Genomic DNA, 15,476 nt, shown 5'->3' with positions numbered 1-15,476 from the left:
CAGTCGTATCATGGTATCAGTCTATAGCGCAGAGCTGGGCAGTGTTGTTTTCTGAACCCGGAATCAGTAGTCGCTAGTGGTTACCTGTAGAAGTACACCCTGCATGAAACCAGAAGCCAGCCAGTAGCTAAGGGTTAAAGTAATAAATGGGTCATATCAAAATAGGACTTGCACTGATAAATTTAGGTTCACATTAGTGCAGGCAATTTGGCCCATAAACAACAATGCAGCACTGGAGGAAAGTGCTTTCTGCTGAAATTTCACTCTGACGGAGAACAGACAAATGCTCACTCCCACACACAATACACACCATACATTAGACGTACATGCATGCCTGGAGTGGTTATTTCCTGTGTGATGTAAAACAGGAAGCTGGCTGCAGTCTGAGTGCTTGCTGGAACAGGCCCGAGTGTTAGCCAGGAGCTCGAATCTGTGCTGTAATCTCATCCAAAGGGCTTTTATCACATTCGCCCTTATACTCTGGAGAGGAGTTGGAGGAGCAACGGAAAGGACTTGAAGCAGGCATGTTGTGGCGAGGTTATAACTTTGACAAAACATTCCAGTAACATTGTGAGAACATTTTGTGTTCAATGGGTGGGCGCAGCCGATTACACACTGTGATTAAGATAACCTCCGAGCATTTAAAACCTCTCTGCAAAGTGTCTAGACACTGGGTGGGCATGCAACACTGAAACACATTTGTTGTAGTCAGCTCATATGTAGAGCCTCATTACTATTTTTCTATTATTATTTAAACTAAATTAAAATGAGCACTCCCGGCTATGATGTGCCAGCACTGTACAGAGACCACTGAGTGCACAGTAACCAGCACTGCACTAAATCAGCACTGCACAGTAATCAGCACTGTAACCAGCACTCTGCAGTAATAAGCACTGCACTAAACCAGCACTGCACAGTAACCAGCATTGCACAGTAACCAGCACTGCACTAAATCAGCACTGCACAGTAATCAGCACTGTAACCAGCACTCTGCAGTAACCAGCACTGCACTAAACCAGCACTGCACAGTAATCAGCACTGTAACCAGCACTCTGCAGTAACCAGCACTGCACTAAAACAGTACTGCATAGTAATCAGCACTACATTAAACCAGCATTGCACTAAAGCACCACTGCACTAAAGCAGCATTGAACTAAACCAGCACAGCACAGTAACCAGCATTGCAATAATCCAGCACTGCACTAATCCAGCGCTGAAACCAGCACTCTGCAGTAATCAGCACTACACTAAACAAGCACTGCACAGTAACCAGCACTGCATTAAACCAGCACTGCACAGTAACCAGCACTGCACTAAACCAGCACTGCACAGTAACCAGCACTGCACTAAACCAGCACTGCACAGTAACCTGCACTGCACTAAACCAGCACTGCACAGTAACCAGCACTGCACTAAACCAGCACTGCACAGTAACCAGCACTGCACTAAACCAGCACTGCACAGTAACCAGCACAGCACTAAACCAGCACTGCACAGTAACCAGCTTACTGATAATTTTAGCAAATGAAACCGAGAGCTGTCAGGTGCTTTTTATGGTGACTTGAGTAAATGGAAGGACAAATCAACTGGTCAAGATGTAGAGAAAATCATAAAATGTCCCACCCCTAATTTCTCAGTCTCACAGAGAACTGTCGTGCCAGTAGTACTGTAGGTTACAGAAGGCAGTACTGCCCCTTTTTAAGCATTGTCCATGGTGGATCTTTATTACACTGTACAAATGAACAGCAATCAGCAAAATGACTCAAAAACCAGAAAAAACATTCTAAAAAAAAGTTCTCCCACACATGCTTTTCTAAATACAGATCTGAGAAATGCTAGACGCTGAATACACACATAACATCCTGCGGCTCAGCCAAACTCAACCATCGCCTTCTGATTAAAAGCACAGCTCCACTTAATCCCTTAGCCTCCATCTATGGCACAATATTCACATCTTACCAAGAATGGATGCATTGCATTGCAAAAACAGTACAGTACGTCAATGCGTATGAGTATATTTTCATTTGTTTTAACCAGATGGCGTTCCCTGCCATTGCCGGTAGAGTGTGAGAGTGTGAGGGCAGGCTTTGGCCCTGGCTGTGGAAAGCAGATCGGAGTCAGCGCTCTGTAGCAGATACATGTCACTGAGCCACTTCCCAGCAGCTGGATACTGAAAAGTGCAGCTACACAACCCACTTCCCCACTGGTTACTACATGCGCTTTACTCACCCATATTACGAGGTCATTTCTAAAGTTATAACAATGTTGTTACACTGTGAGTGATGACACCTGCAAATATCACATTCCTCACAGTCTACAATGCAAAATGTCTTTTTATTCTTGTAATGAGACTTAAAATCTCTCTTTTTTTCTCCCCAAGTAGAAAATATTAGCTTGTTTTAAGTTCTTAAGTTACCTTACCCCATCGGAAAATCTTGAAATGAGTAAAACTGCCATACCTCACTCGTAATCTTTTTTTCTCATTTAGCAATGAATCTAAATCTGAAAAGAGACAGAAAGGTCAGAGTACACTTGATCAGGTTTTTCCCCTGTTTTAATGCCAAAGACATGACGCTCCAAAATCGACACAAGCCTCACTTTTCACTTAAAATCTCCAGAATGATAGATCCAATGAGGTTAATGTTTTGCATGTCCTCTATTGCATACAGTACCAGTCACACCCTAACCTTTTCTGCTTTTTCCTATTAATGTTTTATTTTCTTGGTTTGTAAATACATATGTGGTCAAAGTGCAGATTCTCAGCCTTTATTAAAAGGTATTTCTGTACATAAGTTGTTTGACCATGTAGTAATTACAGTACTTTTTATGTTTGAAGCAAATTATCATAATATAAAAATAGTCATGTTTTGTATTTGGTTGCATATTGTTTGCATACAATGACTTCCTGAAGTCTGTGACCTATCAACATCACCCGAGTCTGGATATCATATTTTCAGATTGTCATACAAATCTCTGGGGGGTGGGACTAGATTGAGCTGTAAATTGCACCAAAACAGTATGGAATACTGTACACTTGTTGACTAAGTGGCTTTATTTCATCACGGGTGCATGGTATCAGACCATTGTGCTGCTGCCAGATATGCTGTACATACTACAAGGGACATTTCCCCAGACTCATTTTCCTGTTGAGCTCAACGGAAGAATTATTCAGGAGAAACAGCCCTTGAACTTTTGGCTGGTACTGTATATAAAGAGAATTAAGACAAAGTCTGAGCGAAATTGGAGTGGTCACCCCCCACACCCCAGGTTGATTTTTCACAGAATGACCCGGAAGCAAAAGTGTAAATGCCTGCCGGCAGTCCAGTCCTGGATATCCCGTATTTCAGATGGTGGCGGGAGTGCCCCGTACAGGAAGCCCTGTGTTCCGTGTTTCCCCACATCCTGCGAATGTTACCGCATCAATGACTGACACGTGCCAAAGCTGCTGACTGAAAAACCAAACTGCCGGCTGGCACTCGAGAGGCACCCGAGACGGTATATGGTTACTATGCACCACAAAATAATGAATGATAATATATATATAAAAATAACCAGAATAACCCCCGCATAAACATGCTCTATGTGCTTTACATCCCATAGTCAAGTGCAATAAGTGAACAGAGGCAGTGTATGTGTGTGTGCGTGTGTGTATGTATGTGTGTGTGTGTGTGTGTATGTGTGTGTATGGGTATGTGTGTGTAGGTGTGTGTGTACTGTGTGTACAGTCAACCATGAGATTCTCAGTCAACCATGAGATTCTTCTCTCATCGCTGACTGGGATGGGTGTCACAGGATCTGCACTCGCTTGGTCGCTCCTACCAGGTGACTTGGAGGGGCTCAGTCTCTGACCCTCACCCCCTACAAACTGGAGTCCCGCAGGGCTCAGTTCTTGGTCCTCTCCTCTTCTCGCTATACACCATGTCTCTTGGTTCTGTTATCTCTTCCCATGGCTTTTCTTATCACTCTTACGCTGATGATACCCAACTCTTTATTTCCTTCCCCCCCGATACCCAGGTCACCATGCAGATCTCTGCCTGCTTGGCTGATATCTCTGCGTGGATGACTTCCCACCACCTGAAGCTTAACCTTGCCAAAACTGAGCTTCTCTACATCCCGGCTAAGTCCTCTCCGTCAATCGACCTCTCACTGACTGTTGAGGACTTTGTAGTTTCCTCCTCCCGTAAGGCAAAGAATCTTGAGGTAACTCTTGATAACTGCCTCACCCTGGCTCCACAAGTATCCTCCACTGCCAGAACCTGCAGGTTCTTTCTGTACAATATACGCTGTATCTGTCATCTCCTGACAGAGAAAGCCACCCAGCTCCTAGTCCAGGCGCTCGTCATTTCCCGCCTGAATTACTGCAACTCCCTCCTAGCCAGTCTCCCAGCGTGTGCCATCAAGCCCCTCCAGCTGGTCCAGAATGCTGCAGCCCGCCTGATCACCAGTCAGCCCAGGTCGGCTCATGTCACCCCGCTTCTCATTGGCCTCCACTGGCTTCCTATTGCCGCACGCATCCGATTCAAGGCCCTAGTGTTGGCATTTCAGGCTGCTAAGGGGACTGCCCCACCTTACATACAATCCTTGATCACTCCCTACTCCCCAGTTAGACCACTCCAGTCTGCCAGCTCTGGTCGCCTTATGGTTCCCTCACTACGAGCACCTGGCGGTCAAGCTGCACGTTCACACCTGTTTTCCGTTCTGGTTCCTCAGTGGTGGAATGACTTGCCTACCACTGTCAGGACAGCAGAATCCCTCCCCCTATTTCGACGCAGACTAAAAACACATCTTTTCAAACTCTACCTTAGCCCTCCCTCCTGATTTCCCCCGCCCCCCTTTCTGATATCCCTATCCCTCTTGTCTAACCCCCCCCCCCCCCAACATAAATTGCACTTATGATGACTCTATGTTTAGAACAGCACTTCCTATGTATTTTCCTAGTTATGGATGTGATGCTTTGACTTGTGGAAGAACCTATGCACTTGTAAATCGCTTTGGATTAAAAGCGTCCGCCAAATGACTAAAATGTAATGTAAATGTGTGTATGTGTGCATGTGTATGTGTGTGTGCATGTGTATGTGTGTGTATGTGTCTGTAGGTGTGTGTGTGAGAAGTTAGAAGTAACACGGGGGACCTCCCCACAGCCCTGACGCCAGAGTCCCTTCATTTAAACAACCCAAACAGAGAAGAGATCCGGAAATGGCATTAACTACGAAGATGCTGAATATACAACGCTGTGGTTTAGAACAAGGCACTAAGAGACATGCTGATATGCCAGACGAAGCAGAAACAAGTCCTTAAAAATCCAAACCACGATACATTTTATGTTATGATGCAAGGTGTGACTTTTTTCTTTTAAATTTCCCTTTGCCTGTAAATTCCCACTTCTATTTACCATTGTCAGAATCTAAGGAAAGTGCTACTCCTCAATATCGTATGAGCACTGGAGCCGTCAGAAACCTCACGGCCACAAGCAGACGAAATGATCAGCAGCTAAAAGCATTCACACGGGGAACATGGGTATGATTGTGTCATGAACATCTTTATGTGCAAGCTGTTAAGTTTATTCTGAGTAACCACAAACGGCTGCCATTAACAGCACCAGAAAAGTTATGCATTAAAAACACAGCTGTCAACAGCATGTGGCGTCTTATTAAAACAGTTTTTATAAATGATACATTTGTGAAATGTATATGATACATACATTTTACAGTCAAAGGCTTAATATTGTAATATCTAATAGCAGCATTAATCTAGCTGTTCATATATTGTGAAATATACTGTGATCTTGTAATATATTTTGTTTGAATACACTGCAGTATATTCCACTTACATAAGGGTCTCCCATACACCCGACCCCACCCGCTAACTCATTTGAGTGTGAAGTTCACACGCTGGTAGAACAAACAGTGAGGGTGGACTCACAGTGTTCTGCTCGGGACAAGATCGCTTTGAGTGTTCACTTCGGAGTTATTGTCGTTTTCACTTACATAAGAGCTGCTTTCCAGCCATTGGTACAGTAGCAGCCCTTCTGGGTAGTTCATATATTGTCAAATGACATGTTCTGGGTCAAATAAACATGGCCAAGATATGGCGAGAGAGGGTAAAGGCCAAAATGTACTCAGAACATTGCCTATGCAAACATCTAGCTTCAGGGCAAAAAAATATCACTGGAACTTTTTAAAAACATAAACCCTCTAATTGTAACTTTTTAGTGTAACTCCGTACATAGCGGAACAATACAGCCTTCAAATAATCAGGAAGTCAGAGAAGCAGAGAAATAAATGTTTTTTAAGAGTCATATTAAAGCATGTTGCTGCTTTGTAAATATAAAGCAAACTCCATAATTAAGACAAACTTTTCAATGCAGAGGTTCTGGATTATTTTTCTGTCCGAATTAGGGCACAAACCTCTGTGTTAAATTATCCGACCTTAATTAACTGCACTGTTTTATTACGGTAAATTTCCACTGGCTCCACCGTTTTCATGCTGAGTTTTTAAGCATTGTTACACATTCTGAGCTGGTTTCCGATCTCACAACATTTGCCCGCATTTCACATACCCCCTGCAGAGCCTGCAACGGCCTTGTGAGATGACATCACAGTTTACACTTTAGTTAGAGAGTAGCATTTTGGCCAGGCAGCACAGACAACCTGGGAAACTGATCATTTCACATCATCACTTGCCGTGGCAATGACGAGGAGAGCCCTGTTACGTTTAAGGATAGCCAGCGAGGGTCATCTACAGAAGCAAGGCTGCAGCAGGGATGCAAGGACACTGCACAAGAAGGGCTTTTTCAGTGCTGCGCTAGCTGACGACAGCTGAGCGGATCTCGCACTTTGTGGTTTTCACAGCAGAACCAGGGCAGCGCTTTGAGCAGACTGACCCAACCTCTTCCTAATGCAGGGTAATAAATTCACACACAGCCGGCCTGTTCTCTTAATTGCTGCCGCTCTGCAGAAGTGGTGTCTAGTGTTTGCTTTAGGAGGAGTAGACTCACAGCGCAAGCAGCTGATATATTTTAATAACGTGCAAATACCAGCCTGTGCCAAAAATAAAAACCATGTCCTCTCTGCTCCACCGATTTCCAAATGCAAAGAGTTGTTTTTCATCCATTTCAAAAGTCGGTGATACTTTTAACACTGCTAAGGTAGCACGCTTCTGGGTTTCATTTTAAGACTGTGATGGTTACATGATTATTGGCACCAGATTGACTTTGTACAGATGGTATGATAAGGCACTCACAAAAAGAGAATCGAGGAGTGCTATAGTTCTCAATTATATGTTTTCACAGAGGTGACACTGTACATGTAATTTAACACTCTCACGTGTATCAACATCTACACACCACCAAAACCCACACAAGTTTACACTGTGAATGTAATAAACACAATGACTGGAAAACAGCAGGATGGGCAGTTGGGGTGACACACATAAGTTCAAATGGGAATAGTGACCCCAGGATGGTTGTGAGTATAATGACAATGATGTTACAATGATGCCACGGAGTTGGTTCCATGCAATTAGGTGCTATTGCCAAACACACATAATAAGCGCAAGGTGGTGCACTTACTGCAAAGTCAAAATGGATGGTATTTTGTATGCTCTGTTTATGTTATAAATGGATGGTATTTTGTATGCTGCCAGAGTAGTTGATAGATCTATTGGCCAGTTCTAAAACTACAGCATGAAAACAAACACAAATTCACTGGATAATGAAGCCACAGCAGCAACTCAAATAATCATCAAGCAGGGACGTCGCATACATCTGAGGTGTGAGATGAGGTTTTCAGTTATTGCTTTGTTCTGACATCTGCTTCAACTGAAAGTTGGCTCTCTTTTTTAATGCAGATCACCTTGATCACTCATTAAGAATTTATTTTCCTAAATCATTCAATTTCTTTTATGATTATCATACAAGACATGTATGATAATGCTTAATTTATTCAGTTGCACTTAACTTTTATTTTGAAATAAAACACCCAAATAGCTGCAAGATCATGACAGTGTGCATGGTGTCACTGAGGTAGACAGAGTTGAGCTATTCCAAGGCTTTGCAGCAGCCACAGACGGCAGTCTCTGACATGCTGCCATAGTTCGACCTAGCCAGCAGGCAGATTTTAGGATTTTCACCAGCTGAGGATGCTTAGCGTGCACCTGTGGATTCCGTCATTACATTTCACGTTTCAGAACATTATCATAAAGCCTAGTTTCCCACAGTGAGCCCTTTCAAATTAAACATAGATAAAAAAAGCTCATATTTTTAAGAGTTGCCGTATTAAGCACTGAATTCCACAATTCCATCAGTGTTCTCAGGATAGCATAAAACCACCACACCGACTAACGCAAAAAGGCACAACATGCTGGTTTAAACATTTAAATAATTAAACATACAGCTGAGAAGTTCCCATTTCCAGTAAGGCAAAATACAAGTTGATGCCCATTAGTTTTAGTATTGTAAAATGTTCTGACCTCATATAAAATGCTTTCTGGCCATGTCAAGAAATGAGTCACAGTCTTTACACAATACAATACAGAATTCATGCAATTAGCCAAACTCCACACTCCATCCGTCTCTTAGATGTGCAAGACGATTGAAGGGATCTTACCTCTCCTCTTGCGGTAGTCCCTCTTTGCTGTGGTCTTCTTCAGCCTACAAGCAGCGATAAAAAATAAATAATTACCTTCTAAAACCTCAACAAAAGATATCTTACAAACCATCTAGAGCTTTCACATCCAACCAATCACAGAACTACTTGCACATCGGACAATAGCAGTAGTCAAAAAATACACACATACTGTAAACAAAACAAAAAACACTAATATAACATTCCTTACATACCAACATTTATTAAGAACTGTAATAAATATTACAATAAATATTAAAATTAAGAAATAAATAACAGTCAGCCGGTGTTCATTATGTGGCAAATGCAAAGCAATATTCCGGACACCCATGTCACTTCCTAGAAAAACCTTCCCAAATGTAATGTTTTGATTCACATAGGCAGCCACATTTAATATCATAGCAAAGCATAACCAAGACAAAGATCAGTGTTTCAGATGCTGGGAAAAGCAATTGAGGCATCAAAACAACCACAAATTGTATTATGTTCCAACGGTGGAGGGAGTAATAAAATACAATAACAATGAGTTAGGATGTAGTTTCCCTTAATCATATGTAGCTGAGGCAATCTTAAGCAGACAGTACCTTGAGCTGAGTGCATCTTGTGGAGGACCAACTGAGGGATACAATCTACCTGTTCATGCCTAACCAGGCTTGGGACATGGGACTTTTGCAATGGTCCTTGGCCTCAACAGTCTGGCATTTACAACTGCTGGTGTCATGTACAAGCTGCAATAGTTTCTCTGCATACAGTAAGGTCAACTACTAAGTAAATATTATGGTAATTTTATAGTGAAATATGCTGCATAGACTCTGCAACTACCCACTGCGCAAACTACAGTATGTCTGCAAAATTAAGCAGCATTGAAATTCACCTCTTTAATGGAACAAGGGGAATTCAATTCACTGTGCAGTGCAGGTCTAAATGGAATCATTTTCTAAAGGAATTTCACTTGAAAACCGATTTATGTGGATGCTAAAGGTGTTGATTACTTGTGAATGCTCACAAAATGCCATAGTCAAGTAACTACACACATTTTCAATGATGGATGATCTTTAAAAGCTGTAAACTGAAGCTGGGAGACTAACACAGTCAAGCATTACAGTCACTCACCACTACTAGTTTACACTTATGCAATACAATAACTGAGAACAATTAGTTACACTTGTCATCATATAAGCCAATAAAATGTGAAACACTGTTTTAATATATGACTCTAGCTAAGTTGGAGAGATTGGGAGATGTACATTACACAAAGATCATAAACTATCTTCAGCCTGGCTCTCCCAACTAAGGCTGAACAGACATGTTTCCATGGCAACACAAGACATCCAGGCTATACCCTGACATCATAAATATAACACATGGCTGGCAGTGGAGCTTCAGTTTGCTTATTCTGTGGAAAGAAAGCATGTGTAAAATTGCCTGTGTGGAAGATGTGGAGAGGGTAAGAGATTTAAGTACAGTGACTACACAAGTACCTTTTATGGAAACATAAGCCAGGGGCCGAAATGTTTACACCGCCCCTTCAATTTCATATCCTACTGGCACACAACCCATAAAGAAGCTCCCTTACAATACAGGTCATTCAGCAGTTAACCAACAGCCCACCAGAACATGAAGCAATGCTGAACAATGATGTAGCCCATTTCATTCCATTCGTACTGTCTGACACTAAGTCAATGTGCAGCTATGTATGATGACAGTTTCCAAGCATTATTTTACCATAGTGTCTCTAACAGGCGTGCAAACTTCCATTAAGCATTTTTAAATGTACATGTTTTTAAATGTTAATCGAAGCTATCAAAACAAATTGTAAAAAATTAATAAAGGGCAAAGTGTCAAATAAGAAAGTGACAGATGATCTGGTCCAATAGTTTTGCGTTTCTTCTCTCTGCCTAGTGCTTGCTGGGTTATGTAACGAATCACCAAAACATACAGGGGCTTCCACTTCTAGTTTAGCATGCTTGCTCAAGCACCTGGGAAACCTGTCTCTCAATGTGACATAAACACTATGGAATGTAAACAGCTCAACACATTCAATCTTGTGCACATTGCTTTTCAGGGCAGGGCTGGGGTTTTAAAAACCCAGTCTCCTATATTTCCTATGAAAATTCTCCTATATCTATCTACTGCAATTTATTTTCAGTAGCCTGAATTCCACCTTTCTTTAAAGAAAACCAGTAACACAACACAGACTTCTACACAATAAATACCCTTTATAGGGTATATACTACAGTATGTAATTCCTCTTTTGAGCTTCAATGTTGTTTAAATGAATCTTGTTTAGAGGAAAGGAAAGAATGTGCCTTATTGCAAACAGTCTGTCTTGATTTTTTCTTTTTACATGTTTAAAGTGTATAATATCTGCAGCCCATCTAAAATACAGTAGGCCGAACAAACATCATATTCTCCAAATCACATATATAGATAAACCACCAGATAAGATATATAGCTAAAATAACTGGAGGGCATAAGAATTCCAAAAAATGATTTAGCTTGTAAAATGGAATGGAAGCAATATAGTGCACAATGTAATCTAAGAAAATGCAATGACACCGCTGCTGTGCTAAAAAAAAAAAAAAAAAAAAAAAAAAAAAAAGCATGTAATCTGTTTTACGTAACAGAACAGATCACTAAACCAAAGCACAAAATAATATCAAATGATGCTTTTGAAACTGTGGGTTTGGATTACTAATCGGATTTTTGATGCACAGGGTCTCAAACTCGTTAAATCCGCGCAGCATGCATTGTGCACACCCGCGCGCTACCAAGGGCCACATGGCACTCTCGGAGCAGGTGGTCGGGACTGTGCTGGCTGATTTCGCTCTGATCCCGCTCTTTCATCACTATCAATAACCCTCCGTTCAGCACTGCACTGTATACCGACGGTCTGAGCGCAGCAACAAAAAGACACCGTCAATTTGATTTGCGTACGACCAGCAAGCAATCTATTGAATGTTTACATTAAATGGTCAAACAGACCCCGATTGCAAGTAATATTGTGTTGTTAAATTAACTTTCAAGTTACATCACTTGAGCTACAATACCAACCACTTCATTACTTTCCTTCTTCTGCCTTCCAAACCGACAGTCAGTTGAAAGGGCTTTCATATCTTTAGACTGATGTATCGAAAATGCGGTACAATGTTTAAATGCATTTGCAGCTGACAGCTTACCAGTGGAGGGACTAGTAATTCTGCCTCTTCAGCCTGCCAGACCTCGACCACGCCGGACATATGTGAAAGTGCTGGGGTACGACAAAACAGTACGAGTCAACTTGGCTGAGAAAGTAAACAGTGTCAAAACGCATGCTGATGTTTTGTAAGCTTGATGACTAACGCCACGAAAATAGAAGGCATGGGTTACTTCAAAACAGCAATCTAATGCTATGGAGTCAGAAAGCCAACTGGTTATCTGAATTATGATGTGACAAAGAGGTGTATGACTTGAGGACTGGAGGTAGCTCGCTCGAAATCTAGTGGGGACCGGGGAGCTATGACGAGCACCCTCTTTAAGTTAGCTGACACGCTAACTATAGCTACCGCGGCCAATCCACAAATAATAAAACTTAACCGAGTAGAAATCCCGGTATACTTAGCTAGTTAATGGTATTGCGTTGCACCAAACTAGCTAATGTGGATATCTAGTTTTCTTTGAAACGGGACACTTTGTGTGATCGCCTATGCTGTACATACCCTAGCTGCACATATAGCTTGCTAGCTAACCGAGCGATGCTATCAATACAGGAAACTGCGCTATGAACAATAATGATTTGTTCTGGATGAAGGTTGGCGAAAATTGATCAGGATAGTTTCTAATTAAAAATACAATCTTTATATTTCCCTGAATATACACAGCATAAATAATTATCATTTATATATGTATGTATTAAATAAAATAATAGACAATAAAATAAGCATTCCCTTTCACCGCACGACTTCTGTCTAAATGCTGGTGTCAAAGTCAGCAGTCACTCCGCTCTTTCCTTTGAAACATTTCAACAATGGATCGGTTAGCCTGATAGCTAGCTACGTAGAAAAGCGAATGTGTTGCCCAGACCTTGTAGCTGTGCCCCTCTTTGCTCGGCGTAGGTTAAAATCAGCTGCAAGATTCCAATTAGAATATTTATCCACGTTTTCCTATGGCAGTTGCCGCCTTGCTGGAAGTCCCTCAGCCCCGCCATGCTGCTCGGTTCGGCTCGCAACCGTGCTTTGCTGCGCGTTGTATGCTTTCCCTTTCTCTCGCCCTCCCCTTCACACACCCTCCACTTGCAGTCACACACCCTCCCTACTCCTCGCCCTCTCGCTTTGCACAGTGTAGAGTAGGCTACCCGCCTACAAGGGCTCATCTGCTATGTTCTTCTATTGAATACCAACTATACATTAAGCCATCTGATGTCTTATATTTAAATATCCAATTGACTACCGCGAATTGCTATCTGTAACACCGAAAATCTAAAGAACAGTGAATTGCGATAGTACATTGAGCTGTCATGTCATGCCAACCTCGTAACGTGCTCCCTATCACTGTTTTCTCTTTGTTTTCCGTTTATTTCTCACGTGTAGCCTATAAATAATACATGCCAATGTATGACTATTTATTGTAGTATGAATTAAAATCTACATAATATATTTTATCTTGATTACCTTCATGATACCCCCACCCCCGCAGAATTATTTTTACGAAGCAAAAAAAACTGTTAATTCTTAAAAGTAGGCTATTATGCCTATAGATTTTTGTGTATCCCGTATAAGTGCACACAATACAAACCCGCGCTGAGTATTATTTTTATATTTCATAAATAAAAGGCATCTTAAGAGAGAAGAAATAGCCTTAACCCAGGATCAAGGTCATAGTCATGTAGAAACAGCCTTTTAAGCAAGTGAACTTGAATGTAAGAGGTTTATGGTGGGAAATATCTCCTGCAGTGCCATTAAATGTGCTTACATGGGTTATCTATCTATTCCGTTATCCACTGACCTTTATTATGTGCAGCGAAACGGCTACTGCCTGTGATACTGTCATTGCGTATCACAACCGTAGCCTATTTAATCTAAAATTGAGAGAGAATACCTACACAAAGGCCCAAATATATTCCTCAAAAGTAAACAATGGAATCTGTCAATTAAGCTGAAAATCTTGAGCCTATCCAGCACTTACCAGGGAGAAAGAAAACCTTGGTCACACCATGTCTACCTACCCAGATACTGGGTTGTCTCTACAAATCATGCTTGAAGAAATAATTCGTTATATTTCATGTGCAAGAAGAAAAACAAAAACAGCATGAACTCATCAACAAATAAGAACACTGTCTTCATCCAAAATCAGCTGTTGCAAAGTGTGCTTGATTATGTGGACTGTAGTATATTGCTTTGTATTTCATGTTAAAACAACAGCTTCTCTCCAGTGTTATAGTGTTAGAGGAAAATACCGCTACCATCTCACAAGTGGTTAAATGGGTAATAGTGGTACATTTCTGAACAAAGGAAGGGGAAAGACCAGGTAGTTCCTGAATCACACTTCCTGGCAGGCCTGCCTCTCTTAAGAATATTAATGAGTAAAAGTCACAGTTTTTTGCCTCTGAAATCGTAGCACAACAAAGCAGCAGGTAATTGTAAGGCACTGAGTAACATGTATATGCCCCGACTGTACTGTACTTGAAACCAAATTACTGGAAGTCCACTTGGAGCCATGTACACCATGTCTGTGTGGGAGAACAGTTGAATTGATTTTCTGTAAGTGCTTTTGATGGCCTCTAGTTTCTCATTTTTTTTAAACAACGTGATCTTTGCCTTGATTTAAATGGAGTGCATTACTGATCTGTATGTGCTCACCAGAAAAGATCTGAAGACCAGTGGGAATTTATTATTTTTCCACTTCAACAATCTAAACATCTCAATAGCAACACTTATTGGGAAATATTTCTGATGAAGATTATCCCTGCTTATACAGTTAAACACATATAAACACAGATTTACATTAGCTAGCATAATGCTAATTCACATATGAAAATACAAGCTAAATCATCACTTATCTTCTCCTGGAGGCAGGATTCCAGAAACACTTGCACAAATAGAGCTTAGTCTTAATAAGGAAGTATTAGGGCAAGAAGGCTCACAGTGTATTAAAAATGTGCTTCTCATGACTGCAATTTACATACCATGTATGCACTTTTGAAAGTGCAAATTATGTGAATTCACATCAGGGAGGTTGAGTGAAAATGTAGTCTTGGGTCCATTACATGTGGGTGTAGAATATTACAACATGGTTGTAATTTGTCACTCAGTCTGTGGGCTTTGATTAGACTTTTTTCATTTTCTTTTTTCTTTTATTTCCACAACGAAATTGTTTCCTGTTCTAAATGTCAAACTAAGCAGGATATACTACATTCTTTCAACATTGCTCTATCTTTGTATTGCATTCCAACGGGTTCCATTCAAACCTCAAATATTCTTTTCTTTAAATGCAACTACCGTGCAATGGTGGTGTCAAAAATCAATCCAAGCATAAGATAATTGTCTCAGATGGCCATACAAGCAAATGGAGTGCCATATAAATTAATGGAGGCAAAGGTCCAGTATTAAACCAACTATGAAAGGTGCATTGCATTTAAGAAAATGTCCTTATACTGAATGTTTTCAACTCAGTGCCATTCCTAGCTGTGAATAAGAGCTGTGAACAGTAACAGCAGTGAAAAATTATCCCAATAAAACAGCGCCTGCAGATCAGAGTCATTAGGGACATTCCCTACCATTGGAAACAGCTGATATTTGGACTTGCCTCTGCTGGTTTGTCTGACAAAAGAATAAACCTTTGATAACTAACTGTGGTGGGAAATTGCAAATACAA

General features: G+C 41.1%; 1 protein-coding gene across 2 annotated transcripts in view; it reads right to left on the bottom strand.

Moving 5' to 3' along the window:
- The window catches only part of tmem131l (transmembrane 131 like), a 40,616-nt gene extending 27,738 nt beyond the window's left edge, over positions 1-12,878 (bottom strand). For both annotated transcript variants that reach the window (XM_061246441.1, XM_061246443.1), the window contains exons 1-3: positions 12,687-12,878; positions 11,804-11,874; positions 8,607-8,650 (exon numbers count right to left, since the gene is read on the bottom strand). In XM_061246441.1, coding sequence (XP_061102425.1) covers positions 8,607-8,650; positions 11,804-11,874; positions 12,687-12,810 — 239 coding nt within the window. In that variant the 5' untranslated portion in view covers positions 12,811-12,878. The remainder of the gene's footprint in view (positions 1-8,606; positions 8,651-11,803; positions 11,875-12,686) is intronic.
- Between the last annotated feature and the right edge of the window lie 2,598 nt (positions 12,879-15,476).

The sequence above is a fragment of the Conger conger genome, chromosome 6 (assembly GCF_963514075.1).
Source record: "Conger conger chromosome 6, fConCon1.1, whole genome shotgun sequence".
NCBI classification, from domain to species: domain Eukaryota; kingdom Metazoa; phylum Chordata; class Actinopteri; order Anguilliformes; family Congridae; genus Conger; species Conger conger.
This window is presented reverse-complemented; position numbering and strand designations above follow the sequence as displayed.